Source organism: Gossypium hirsutum, chromosome D01 (genome assembly GCF_007990345.1).
Source record: "Gossypium hirsutum isolate 1008001.06 chromosome D01, Gossypium_hirsutum_v2.1, whole genome shotgun sequence".
Lineage (NCBI taxonomy): Eukaryota > Viridiplantae > Streptophyta > Magnoliopsida > Malvales > Malvaceae > Gossypium > Gossypium hirsutum.
The window spans coordinates 43005384-43019362 of NC_053437.1; the positions used below are offsets into that span (position 1 = coordinate 43005384).

Consider the following 13979-nt stretch of genomic DNA (forward strand, 5'->3'; position numbering starts at 1 on the left):
ATTACATCAAATTAAAATTCATATATCATAATATCCTCGACTAAGTTACCGTTATTTAGGGCAGTAAGACATGTTTAGTAGAGGAGGAGCCATGGAATCCTAATAAAAAGAAAATTGACACTGAGTTAAATAAAAAGATTATTCATATGACTATATTTATATACTGAAATGTTTAATAAATTGGGTCAAATGGACTAAAACAAAAAACAAGGAACATATAATGGACAACTACCATTTGAAAACAAGGGTAAAAGCGTCAGGGTAGAAGCTTTTCCTTTAAGACAGCACAGTAAAGGGGTGCGCTAACCGTGTCACTTTCCGTGTTGTGGAAAGAAAAATCTGTCCCAAAGAAACAAAAAAGCATACAAAATTATGATAGTAATACAAATATATATATTCATGGCGTCTTTTGTGATGATGAGGAAGTTGGCAGTATTATAGAGGAATATATGAAGTAAATAAATACATAAATATTTTGTCTTTTTTTCTTTTTGTATGGAAAATAGAGCTTATAGGCTCTATATTATGTACAGAAAGAGGGAAGCAAAAGGTCAATGTAAAGCAGTTGGGTATAGGGGTAATGATTTCAGGGAAGGCAGATCAGAGAACTCGTGAGAGTTCTTAATTTTTATTATCATTCATTTTTATTTAATTCAATTGGGGGGTTTGAAAGTTTTTTTCTTATATAAAAATATTATTTTTGGTCTTTGTTGATTTTGTGTATCTCTGAAAGTGTGCAGAGATTAGAGAGTATTAGAAACAGAAGAAAGGCAGCAGTTTGCAGGTATTATCAGTGCTTCTTAAGGAATTTTACAGTGCCTTGTTCGTCTTATTCCTTTCCTCGTGATCTTTCTTGTTCTCTTTCCTCTGCCTTTTTCTTTTGTTTTATATTTCTTTTTTCTTCAAGGGGCTCCTGCAGTTAGTGTCTTTCTTGCTGCTTTGTACCTAGACAATTCCAACAACATTGAAACAACCCAGGGTTTTCCAGTTCCAGGAGTTTTTATCATAAAAATATTTACCACTAAAACCTGAAACATAGGTCCTTTTTTCTTTGTTTATCGCTAGTGATCGTATTAAGAGCCTTCAAAGCTTTCAAAGGATATACCTTTGGGGGGGGGGGTTCCCATTTGAGGGTTTTAAAGAACATAAGAACGAGAGTTTTTTTTTAGGAGATTGGAACAAAGAAGGAAATGGGCAGTTGTGGGAGGAGTGGTGCAGTGAGGCAGTATATAAGATCAAAGGTGCCTCGTTTGAGATGGACACCTGAACTTCATCAATGTTTTGTTCAAGCTATCGAAAGGCTTGGTGGTCAAGACAGTAAGTTTCCCTTTTCTTCTTCTTCAGCTTGTTTCTTTTGGTGTTGAAATAATGGCCTTTTTTTTTGTTTGTTTCGACTTGCCAGAAGCTACGCCGAAACTTGTTCTTCAACTGATGGATGTGAAAGGACTCACCATTTCACATGTGAAAAGCCACCTTCAGGTTCATCTTTCTTTCTTCCCTTCTGGCTTTCAAATTCCTTCTTTTTTTTCTTCCCCTTCGATCATTTTTGTTCACATGGGTTTCTTTACATTCTGACCAGATGTATCGGAGCATGAGAAGTGATCTTAGCAGACAAGGTATCTTAGCACTTCTTTAAAAAATGTTTTTTTTCTTCTTTATATCCCAAATACCTTTTCCAATTCTCAGTTTTTAACTATGGAACTAACTGTTCTATATTCATCAGTGTGTGTGTGTGTTTGCATATCATTCTATGATACTTTCTTCTAATGGTTGTGTTTTGGTATAAAGTATCCAAGATCATATACTCCCTTCTTTACATAATTTTTAGTAAAAGCCTAGATGTACCACTTCATTTATTATTTCCTTTTCTCTCTTATACATTTGATGCCAAATTAGATGTGAACAGCCATTAACTTGTTTCCTTGCCAAATCTTCCTCTATTGGCATATCTGATGAATCCCATACATCCCCATTCCTTGACTACAGCTGTTTCCAAGTGTTTTCTGAGCAAACATCTCTTAAATAATATGCATGCATGCTATCCCAACTCATGACTTAATTGGCTCTTTTCTTTTTCAATTTTCTTACTATTCTTTCATGAAGTTTTTTTTATTGAAACTTCTGTGTTGGGGTCTGTCAAATGACACAGATAGGAGTTCAACCCATCAAAGAAGACAATCTTTTGAGAAACATGATGGTTGTGTTGATGATGTAATTGATATTATGGGTTTTCACTCAACCTCAAAGCCCATTGAAGAATCAGATTCTCATTTGATCCACTCTCCTCTTCCTTCAAAAAGGTCAGCTTAGCTTTATTCCCCCATGGTTACAGACTTTTCATATACTTAAAAAAAGAAAAGTTGATAGTGTAGTGCAAGAAACAAACAAAAGAAGGTAGTATGTTGCATGATCTTTTCTTATCTGCTACTACCTTTTTTTTTCTTTTTCTTTTAAATTTTTTCCTCTCTAAAATTCTTATTGTTTGATTTCTGTTCTCATTATCTTTTGTTTTTTTAAACCTCCTTTGCCTCAGAGCTAGAATCGAGACCAAGAGTTCAATCTCTGATCAGAATCTGCAATGCAGCCAAGGAGTATGTGAGAGAGTCTCAAATCCGTACTTTTATGATGATTATCTGCAGACAATGGCTGTTTATAAAGGAATAAAGGAAGGTAATGGTGCTTTCATATGGGAACACACCCAGACTCACCCTCAGGCCCAAGGTCAATCCACAACCTTCTCTCTGCCACATGATCTTTACAATCTCAACTCCTTCAAATATTCAGTGGAAGAATCTGATTTCCTTAAGGTACACTAGCCAAACCCCACCATTTTTTTTTCTTTCTCCCTCCCTCCCTCTCTTTTTCTCTTTATATATTTATTTTCCCAGCTTTTGTTTATGAGCTTGAGTGTAATGTTGGGTTTGGAACACTTGATTTTATATAAGCTAGTTTCCACTTTCCACATTCAATGTTGGCTCTTATGACCAGTGGTAACAGGGAATATCCGTGTCTTCTAACCCTACTTGCCTCACAAAAATATAGGGTCTAGTTTCATAGTGTTTTCACTTCAACACGTCCTGTTCATGAAAAGCACTACACCACTGAAAACTAGCTATCTATATGTATATAATATTCCCCCCCCCTTCTCTCATTAGGACGATGAACACACAGGAAACAAGAAAGAATGAAACAATATTGAACCAAAAAAAAAAGAATGAATGAAACAAAGCCAAAAAGGATTAAAAATTGTCTTTATTAAGTTCCTTCTTTTCTTTCTTGGTGTCCTTTCCTTTTGTGTCAGCGATGTATATATATAGACTGAGAATAAGCATATTCTCAATCTTAAGTTAAAAGGAAAGAATGTTTTTTTAAAATTCTTTTTCCCTTTACCCCTTCATTAAAGAGAAATTCTGGGATTTTTCTTTTTCTTTTCTGGTTAGCAATTAACACTGGCTTTTTGACCTAAAAACCTTGTCATTAATCGCTGTGATTGATGGGGTTGTTTACATACTGTGGTCCACTGTAATTCTAAATTTCCAAGGAATAGGGGACCCCTACTTCCCTCCTTTTTTGGGTTTGGTTAGAATGGAAATTCAAAAATTAGCGTCAAATGCATTGGACCAGACATTACTTCTTTTAAACCAACGGTCTTTGCAGGTTAGAAAGTATTAGAACACCGCCCTTTATTGAATTTCATGGTTTCCAATACTTGTCCCGAGTGAGAGTGAGTAGTATAGTTAATATTTTCTATGTTTTTCAATCTATTTAAAGGATATTTACATGTCATATCCTCTTATTCATGTGCTGGACGCAAGTGTAAGACAGCATAGTTTGTCCTTATTCAACCGAGCTTTTAATTCTCTCATCTGTTTTTCCTGTATTGGTAGTAAATGTTTCTCCATACTGTAACTGGTTCTTTTCCATTAAATTTACACAGGAATGTTAAAACCATCTGATATCTTTGAATTTAAGAGTCCATCATGCATTCAAGTTTTAACATAAAAGTCCATGCAGCTGTAATTGTTAATATCCTTCAATTCAATCTCTCAGGTTTCCAAGGTAGATGTAGAAGATCACAAAAATGTAGGCAAGCATGTCGACGACCACCCTAACGCTAGGAGAAATGCAGGGAAAGACGATGAAGTAGAAGACAAAGGTGGTGGTTGTGAATTATCATTGTCACTGTCATTGCACCATCCATCTTCGCAGAGCGAAATCAGCAGCAGCAGCGAGGCATTATCATTGGTGTCTGGGTCTAATTACAAAGACTGCTCCGGCTCCTCCTCGTGCACCCTTCGTAGTATAAACTTGGATCTATCCATTGCTCTTTGTGGCAACTGACGTTAATTTTTTAAATTCTCAATTCTCTTTTCAGGCATATATATATATCGTTTTTTACTGTTCTTTTTCCGATGTTAATCGAGCTGTTAAGTTTAGATTTGGAGATCATCCAGGTTTTTGGATTAATTGAAATGTACGGACTTTGAATTCATAGGGATTTACGTATCGTTATAGTAGTTAAACGCGAAGATCGAATTTAGGAATGGGCCGGGGTGGTTCATTTTCATTTAATATATTACTAGATTATGGCTAATAAATATATTTTATACTTGGTTGAGAAAATTTTAGTATTAACGTTTTATTATGGTATAAATGTTAAAGGTTTTTAATATATATATCTTAGTTGGGATTCGGTTGGTTAATGAATGAATGAACATCATACTTGGTTCTTTAAAATATAATATGGTAAGTATCAAGTAAAAACAAATGGATTTGTATTTTACATGATCATAATGAGTTATTGGCATATTTCAATTTTAAGTTTATTAAATGTTTTACACAAGGAATTTTGGGTGACGTTAAGTCGCTTTCCTTTTCGCATTTAACAGTTTTTGTTTGACATTCATTTACTTTTAAAATTTTCAATTTAAATTTTATCATCTTTTAATATTATAATGATTAAACATCATGTATTTAAATGATACGAGTCCTTTTTCTCCTTTTAATATTATAATGATAAAAGAATAGTGGGTGAAAGAAACATTGTGAGAAATTTCAAACATATTTTTTAACTTCATAAAAGATACATTTATAGAATATATATATATATATATATAAGAAAATGATGGTGAGAATTCAATGAGAATTATGGTAAATAAAATATAATCATCTTTGAATCAAAATGAATGTTTTTAAGTATTAAATTTCTCATTTATGTATCTCATTAAAATAAAAATTCTAACAACTTATTTTTTTTCCTACCGTACAAATAAAGGAAAAGAAAACATAACTCTATTTTAGATTTAATTTCTTGTATATAAAGATGTTTGAATGCTGTGTATAGCAATCTTTCATAGAAAATGGTTGTTTAATTTCATATATTGAATATTTCAGTTGTTTGAAAAATTTTTGAGTTTCATGAACGATGAAACATATCAAATGGTTAGTGTTGATACAAGTCTCAACAAGGTAAAGAGTTAGGGAGGAGAAGGTAGTAGTGTAAAGGAGGTCGATTTACCTAAATAGGCAAATAGCCAAAAAAAGTACAAAAGGAGGAAGAAGATTGATGTGGGGGTTGAGAGGGCTGATTGCAGAGTAAAAGTGCTTAGGGTTTGCTTGTAGGGAGAAGATGACCCATTTCTCTTCAAGTTGGAGGGTATTTATAGGAGATACCCCTTGTCTAGGAATGGTGATGTGGCAAGGTGGTTATCATCATGGAGTACGTGAGGGACGTGCATAGTGGAACTTATTTTGTTATGCTTTTTGAGGGAGTACGAGTTTGTCGTGCTCAAGTGGGCCTTAGTGGTCTTAGAGGAGAGTTTTCACACTGAATAGCAAGTGGTCAAACTATGGTAAGCAGGTAGACATTTGTATCAGAAAATATAATTTTGAAACTCCATTTTTGTAAACCGAGTCAATGAATATTAAATATTAATATTTACAAGGATTTTATAAAAATATATTGACGTTTGGTCGAGCAACTTTCGTCAATTAAATAGTTAATTAAGGCTTATTGGACTAAATTGTAAAAGTTTAATCGCTATCGATTTTTAATTGGCCAGAGGTTTTGGGACTTAAATAGCAATTAGCTAAAGGATTAAAATGGTAAATAAATCATTTTCTATTAATGGATAGTGGATGATGATGAGATATTTTTTAACTGTGTTTAGTTAATGGGTTAAGTTAAGTAAAAGTAATTAATTAAGTTAATCAATCTCTAATTAAGCTATAAATAACCAAATAAGTGAAAAGAAAGAGAAATTGTCATGTCCTTTATCCTTCCATGACCGATTCTCTATACGAAAGAAAAGAGAAAAACCATTTAAGGGTTTCAACCATTCGAATATTCAATTAGATCAAGATCTGGATCCAAGTGGAGCTAATAGGGGAAGAGCTAAAACTGCAGACTAGTCCCTAAAATATCTACTCTTTTTACATTTTGAACAGGTAAGTTAATATGAAACTTATTATTTTATGTTTGTTATGTGTGAATTTTTGTTTAATTTCATATATATTTATATGTATGTTTGAATATGATTTGATTATTTGTGAATTGATATGTAACGCTAGAAATAGACTGAATTGAAATGTTATGTGATTATTGGTTATTACGTATTAGTACAAGATTCAAATACGAAAGTTTGATTTATTATAGGCATGTAAATGAAAATATGTGATCATGTAAAGGGTGCAATATGAAATATGGATAATTATAGAGATATGTGACACTTATATGTGTAAAAGATGCCTGTGTGAACTTAGTAAAGGGTTAGGATACGATTGGCATGTCAATAGGGTCTAATTCGCGCTTGTATAGAATATGTAATTATCCAGAGATTATCATAGGTTATATCAAGATTCAACATTTGTTGTGGATCGTCAAGTTTTATATAGGCTAGCTAAGTACATCCAAATAAAACTCTCAGCTATATTGAAACTCTAATTAATCTAAGCAATAAATAGTTTTAAACTAGACTTTCTTGTTTGGCTAAGAAACATAAAACTTCTAAATAACTTAAAATACTTAAAAAATATCCAAAATTTAGAATAAATAAATAATAAAATAATACCTAATAAATACAATATTGGGCTCATATGAAATAAAATTTAAGTCTAAAAATTGAATCCAATATGATTTAAACTCGAATTAAAAGTTGAAACTCGTAATGTTTGTAATAATCTTGTCCAGAAATTCTGCTCGCATAGCTTCACTAAAACGATCATAACTTGAGCTCTCGAACTCAAAATCGAGTGACTCAAAGTTTTTTCGAAGCTAAGAGATAGATCTTAGAACTCTATGAGACATCTAAACCTATAAATGCCTGGATCCTATCCAAAAAGTCATTGCAAGTCGGTTGATTTTCCTAACTTGAAAATTGATAACTTCGGTGAATGGAATTTAATAAATTCCACCCTATCTGTGCATGTATCATAGCCTCTTAATTCGTGCATGATTTTCTTCTTCTGTTACCATGATACATTACGTGGCAAGGCATACCAAGGCATACCAACGCATTCTATGTGTTGTGTGCATTACGTGGCAATGTTCCCCTCAGAATATATGCTCATCAATAAACTTCTCATTTATTGCCTTATGCCTTTCTTCCTCCACATTCATTTCCAACCTTGAGAGATGATCTGCAACTTGGTTTTTCGTCCCTTTCCTGTCTAAGATCCAAAGGTCAAAATCTTGAAACAAGAGTACGCATCTCATTAGCCTAGCCTTTGTTTCGTTCTTCTTCATGATGTACTCCAAAACCGTATGATCAGTATAGATATATACTCGATTCACCATTAGATAGGGCTGAATTTTTTCTCATGCAAAGACAACTGCCAGCATCTCTTTCCTAGTAGTCGTGTAATTGCTTTGGGCTGGATTTAATGTTTTACTAGCGTAGTGGATGGCATGAAATATTCTATCCCTTTTCTGCCCTAGTATTGCCCCAATAGCATAGTCACTAGTATCACACAGGATTACAAAAGGTTCTGTCCAATTCGAGCTTATTATAGTTAGATCTAACTAGTTTTTACTTCAATACCTCGAATGCTTGAGCATACTCTTTGTCAAATACAAATGGTGTGTCCTTCTATATGAGTTGAGTTAAAGGTTTTGCAATATGTGAGAAGTCTTTGATGAATCATCTATAAAATCTAGCGTGGCCTAGAAAGTTCTAGATTTCATGGGTTGACGTTGGATGTGGCAATTTCTCAAAGACTTCAATCTTGGTTTTTTCCACTTCCAACCCTTTTTCGGAGATATAATGCCCCAGGACAATTCTCTCGTTTACCATAAAGTGACACTTTAAGGACCAGATTTATGTCTTCACACCTTTCCAGAACTTTTTTTAGGTTGCTTAAGCATTATGTGAATGAATTCCTATATATTAAAAAATCAACCATGAAAATGTCCAACCCATTTTCTATCATATCAGCAAAGATTGATGTCATGAATCACATAAAACTAGCTGGGGCATTACACAATCCGAATGGCATTTTTCGAAAAGCATATGTCCCAAATGTGCATGCGAATGTTGTTTTCTCCTGGTCGTCCGGATGTATTAGAAGTTGATGATATCCCGAGTACCCATCAAGGAAGCAATAATAATATTTTCTAGCCAGTCTATCTAGCATCTGATCAATGAAGCGAAGCGTAAAATGGTCTTTTCTGGTAGCATCATTAAGTTTCCTATAATTAATACGTACCCGCCATCTTCTCACTATATGAGTGGGAATTAACTTTTTTTTTTCTCATTTTCCACTACAGTTAACTTATCTTTCTTCGGAACACATTGTGTCGGACTAACCTATTCACTATCAGAGATGGCGTAAATGATACCAACATCCAACCATATCAGTTGCTCTTTTTTAACAACTTCATTGTCAGATTAAGACGCCTTTGTGCATCACATCGACCATTGATTTCTTTCCTTCATCTAGCTGTTTTTATGTTGGCATAAGGTTGGACTTATCCCCTTAATGTCAGTGATCGTCCATCCAATTACCTTCTTGTATTTTTTTTAGGACGTTAAATAAGGCACTTTCTCGATCTATAGATAGATGAGCTACAATAATCACTGGTAATGTGTTATTCTCACCCAAATACCCGTATTTCAAGTTTGTTGGAAGTGGTTTTAGCTTTAGAGTGAGATGTTTGACTATTGATGGAACCATCTTATTAGGTGAATCATCCAATGGACCCAACGATCCTTTACAATGTTTCTGCCAGTCTAATCAATAAACTTGTGCTGGATCATTTCCCACTGGGTCCTCAACAAGCTCGCTTTCCATCGCATCTTCCTTATCTGATGCAATACTCTCAATTTCATCAAACTGTTCTCTCTGTCCTTTTAAACAACCTTTGCTCCGGTTCTCCTTTATTTATTCAATGGTATCCCTTGTTTTCTCACTTGATTCTTCTCAATTTACATTAGGTTCTCTCCCTTAATCACTGCTACCTTACTTGATGACTCTTGTTTTTGTTTCTTTCCTAAGTAATGTCATTCCAATTTACATTTTCCAAGAGGACCACCATTTCATGGGTCGTTTTGGTCCAAATGCTGCCCCTTAAAATAACATCAAGCTACCTCTTACTGTTGTAGTCTAACCCTTCATAGAAATGTTTCAATTGTATTACCATATCAATACCACCCCAATGAATTTTCAGAGAATCGTCTTAAACTTATCCCATGCTTGCCCCAAAGTCTCTATTGGATCTTGCTTGAAATCAAACAATTCCTAGGCATGGAGGACTGCCGTCATTGGTATGTTTCGGCTCAAGAATAGTTACACAAATTCATCCCAAGTAGTGAAGGCTTCCAACCACACCTTGGCTTCACCTCCAAGAACAAAAGGGGTTAATAATAAATTGATCACTTCATTTGACACCCTCGAATAAGCAATTGTGTTGTATAAACATTTGAATTGTTGAAGGAACATTATTGGATGCAATACTTCGCTGTTACAAAATTTTCAGAGAATCGTCTTAAACTTATCCCATGCTTGCCCCAAAGTCTCTATTGGATCTTGCTTGAAATCAAACAATTCCTAGGCATGGAGGACTGCCGTCATTGGTATGTTTCGGCTCAAGAATAGTTACACAAATTCATCCCAAGTAGTGAAGGCTTCCAACCACACCTTGGCTTCACCTCTAAGAACAAAAGGGGTTAATAATAAATTGATCACTTCATTTGACACATTCGAATAAGCAATTGTGTTGTATAAACGTTTGAATTGTTGAAGGAACATTATTGGATGCAATACTTCGCTGTTACAAAATTGAAGTGTAATACCTCTAAAATCGATATATTATAAAAGTAGTAATAAATTGAAATAGCATATAATTGAAATAGTGTATAAAAGTAATAATAATCTCGACTATCACTTCGGGCTCCTTGTTAATCAACTATTCGATACCCTAGCAGGATCTTCCGATACGTCCACTGTAATAACAAGTCAGCAAAGACTACTTACCTTTCGACCTCACGATCTAAACTGGCTCAGGGTTAAGGTGTTCACGGATAGGCCATACCAATTTTGGGTTAATTCCCACCATAATAACTTTTTAGGGTCGTCAAGCTTAGGGTTTTAAGTTCTCTCTTTCCCAAATAGTCAATCCATCATACCTCTACTCGCTAATCCCTCTGAGGGATTAGTTCCTCATGGTTTTCATAAACAATATAAAACATAAACATAATAAATGAATCAAAAATATAAAGTTTAGGAAAAAGCATGATTTGTATTAAGAGCAAGAGTGAATCCACAAAGTCTGATCTTATCCACAACCTAGATTTCCCGAGATAAAACAAAGAACAAACTGAAATAAATCTAAAACTTAAGAAAATAGAAAAACTAAACTAGAATTAAAAAGAGATTCTAAGCTAAGTAATTAGTGTCCCTAACATGTTCCAAATGAGCCTATCTATAGATTTGAGGTAGTTATCATCCTTAATACTAGTTTAGCTAACATTTCCGAGCTTAAGGTTGGATTGTATAGACCAAAACGCCCTTGGCTCACATGAATTCTCATCCAAAGCTGATGTCGTGACACATCAAGACCTGTGTTGCGACATAGAAGTCAGTATGCTCCTCTTCAGGGTGTCTTTAGAAGTATGTCGCGACACCCTCAGGCTGTGTCGGGACATCGAAGACAGTCTCAAAATTTCTCTATTCTGCTTCATATGTTGCGACATCAAATCCTCCATGTTGCGACATAGCGATCAGTACCAGTTTAGCACGTCTTCTAATGATCTCCTGCACATTCACAAAGTATATTAACTCTCCCTTAGGCCTCATTCAGCCCCTAAGGTTAATAAAAGACTCAAATTGCATATTTTATTGAATTAAACTAAACTTACTAAAACATAATTAAAACCTAGTGATAATGCTTATTTTCAAGCTCCTAAAGTGCGAGAATTAGTTTAATCTGCTACAACGAATTACAATAGGTCAAACTCTCATACACTTAAGTCATTGCTTGTCCTCGAGCAATACCAACAAAAAAAAAGAAATGGGAAAGATGACCCTTGAGAAAATGTGATATAAATATTGAGCACATGACTAGGCATTTTATCTTTACGAATAATTTTGGCATGATGAATAATTGACTTACCACTTTTAACCTTAGACATCTAAGTTTAGCACATTACAAAGTATTCAAACATTAAGGGTTTCAGATGTAGGAATCCATCAATAAATTATACAGATACTTTGATTATCCTAGCAAAATATAAAATGTCATAAATGCAATTGTTCAATATGATTTCAAATTGTGAATAAGTCTACCTAGATCACATAGGGCTTTTCGGCTTGTAACGTTTTGAGGGTTAGGACAAATATGGATTTCAAGAATAGTAAGCATTATAACAATCATGGTTAGCTTACGAGTTTTTGTGCACTTAATGAATGAGCTTTTCTAATTTTGTGACATTGTCACATTTTTTCCTGTTTCAACACATTTCACTCACAAATGCTTTTAATTTTCAAGGACTTTTTCCACTCGCTTTGATTTTCTTTTTGAAAATTTCTTTTGCTGCACAATTTGACTAACTTATAATCACTATATCACATTGATCCCTCCTATTTCACTCTATTTTTACAAAATCTACCATGATTATCTACTTAACCCTTAATACATATGGCCAGATGTCTATAGTCTTGTAGTTTAGGACCAAAGAAAAATGATAAGTACAAATTGATATTTTTGGCTCGGGTTTTGTATTAAAGGTTCATCAAGAAGTGTTTTCCAACTCGAAAATTGGTACTAAAGAAGAATGATAAGGTTAGCTTTTTGGCTCTGGGTGTATTCGAAATAATGCCTTAGGTCATTCCTAAGTATCTCAATATTCATAACTCTAATAAACCAAACAACCACAAATTCAACAATTTATCAGTCATACTAGCATGCTCGTTTCCTTGTATTCTTTATATGATTTGGTACATTCAATTACTTTAATGCCTATTTACATTGTAATAAATAGAACTAAGTAGTTTAATAATAAAAAATTTAAAATCACCTATCCTCATGCCAAATTTATTGTAAATACAAGCAACCTATATACATGCTCCTAACCAATCACTTGTATTTCTGTAAGCTCAAGCACACAAATGACAGGAAAAATAAAAGAAAAGCATAAAACAAAATTTTTCTATGTTACCCCTCCCACACTTTAGCAAACACGTTGTCCTCAATGTGTAGCCCTAAAAGTAAAATAAGGAAAGCAGTTATCCGATTGATCATGATCTTTCCATAGGTTATTGGTGGGTGCTTCATCCTTGTTTATTCTTGGGATTGGTTTTTTATATGCAAGGGCATATATAAAAATAAATATAGACTTTTAATTTAACAATTTTAAAAAAACACAATACCCTAATAATAGAAACTACTTTAATTTTCCTAAATCTATTTATCCCTAAAAAAAATTTAAATCCTACTAAATTAACTCGAAATATTATTCATCATGTTCTTGGAATCCTCTTTTCTTCCTTTCTTCCTTTTGTTTTTTCTGCAGAAGAATAAACTTCTTAAATATGTCATCTCCTAGCAGTTTCATTACAGGATTCATGGTCCTATCTAACCGCTTGATAGGTCCTCCTACTCTTTTACATAATTCTAATATTAAATGTGGGAAAAATATTCCCTTTCCCAAATTTCTCGCTCATTCAACCGTATTCTTATATATCCATGTACCAATACATATTTACTTTTTTTTAGAGTATCTCATATGTTGTGATAGCATGGATTGGATTGATCTTGGACATATCTACTGTAGGCCAAATTCCTAAACAGACAAATTTCATCCATATCTTGGCTTTTGGTGTCATTAACTCTTGATTGAATGTTTCAGGTATTGATGTTCCTATTCAATATGTTCACATCTCTTTCCCTTCTATCAAGAATCTCAGTATTTCCTTTGTGTCTACATTTTTGAATTCCTTCAAATCTATTTTATATAGAAAGTCGCGATAATAATATGGTGCATCATAAAATTGACAAATATTCATCCTAGTTATCGGAACATTTATCCCTCTAACCTTCAAAAAAGACTGCATCCCATAGAATGGTTTGGTTGCTTCCCTTTGTTTCAATGCTAGATAAAGTTCCTGCACTATAGGAGTTATTGTAGGCTCTTCAGACAATAAGCAAAAATTGGTCCATTCTCTTTTTGTTGCATTCTCTCATACACCTTTACAATTCCGCATTAAAGGATCAAATCCTTGCTCTTGTATAAAAGTATATGATTGTAATTGTTGTAAGTATTCATACATGCCTCTTTCTTGGAATTCAATAGATGGACTTGAAGCGCTTACACTGAAACTGGCCATTCGATAATCTAATTTTGCTGGACTCCCTTGTGCAATCTTCTTCCTTTGCAAATTGATGTTTCTTTTCGTTAGTGGTAAAAATAAGAGGATGGATGTGACCTATTTATGCTTTAGAAGAAAAGAAGAATATATTCAAGAGTTATAGATTATTTCTACTT

At 33.7% G+C, this 13979-nt stretch overlaps 1 protein-coding gene across 1 annotated transcript; it reads left to right on the plus strand.

The window, feature by feature from the left end:
- The first annotated feature begins 424 nt into the window (after positions 1-424).
- LOC107921201 (myb family transcription factor MOF1) lies at positions 425-4529 on the plus strand. The gene is made up of 7 exons (XM_016851084.2): positions 425-784; positions 1170-1317; positions 1403-1479; positions 1580-1616; positions 2150-2300; positions 2534-2807; positions 4051-4529. Exons 2-7 carry the CDS (start codon positions 1191-1193, stop codon positions 4339-4341), a joined length of 957 nt encoding a protein of 318 aa, XP_016706573.1. The 5' UTR covers positions 425-784; positions 1170-1190; the 3' UTR covers positions 4342-4529.
- Positions 4530-13979: the final 9450 nt, after the last annotated feature.

Bases quoted from the DNA above. Each gene is read 5' to 3' on its own strand.
- LOC107921201 (XM_016851084.2), top strand. From the start codon at position 1,191: ATGGGCAGTTGTGGGAGGAGTGGTGCAGTGAGGCAGTATATAAGATCA. The intron at 1,480-1,579 runs GTTCATCTTTCT...CATTCTGACCAG, and splicing joins ATGTGAAAAGCCACCTTCAG to ATGTATCGGAGCATGAGAAG. The intron at 1,617-2,149 runs GTATCTTAGCAC...CAAATGACACAG, and splicing joins AAGTGATCTTAGCAGACAAG to ATAGGAGTTCAACCCATCAA.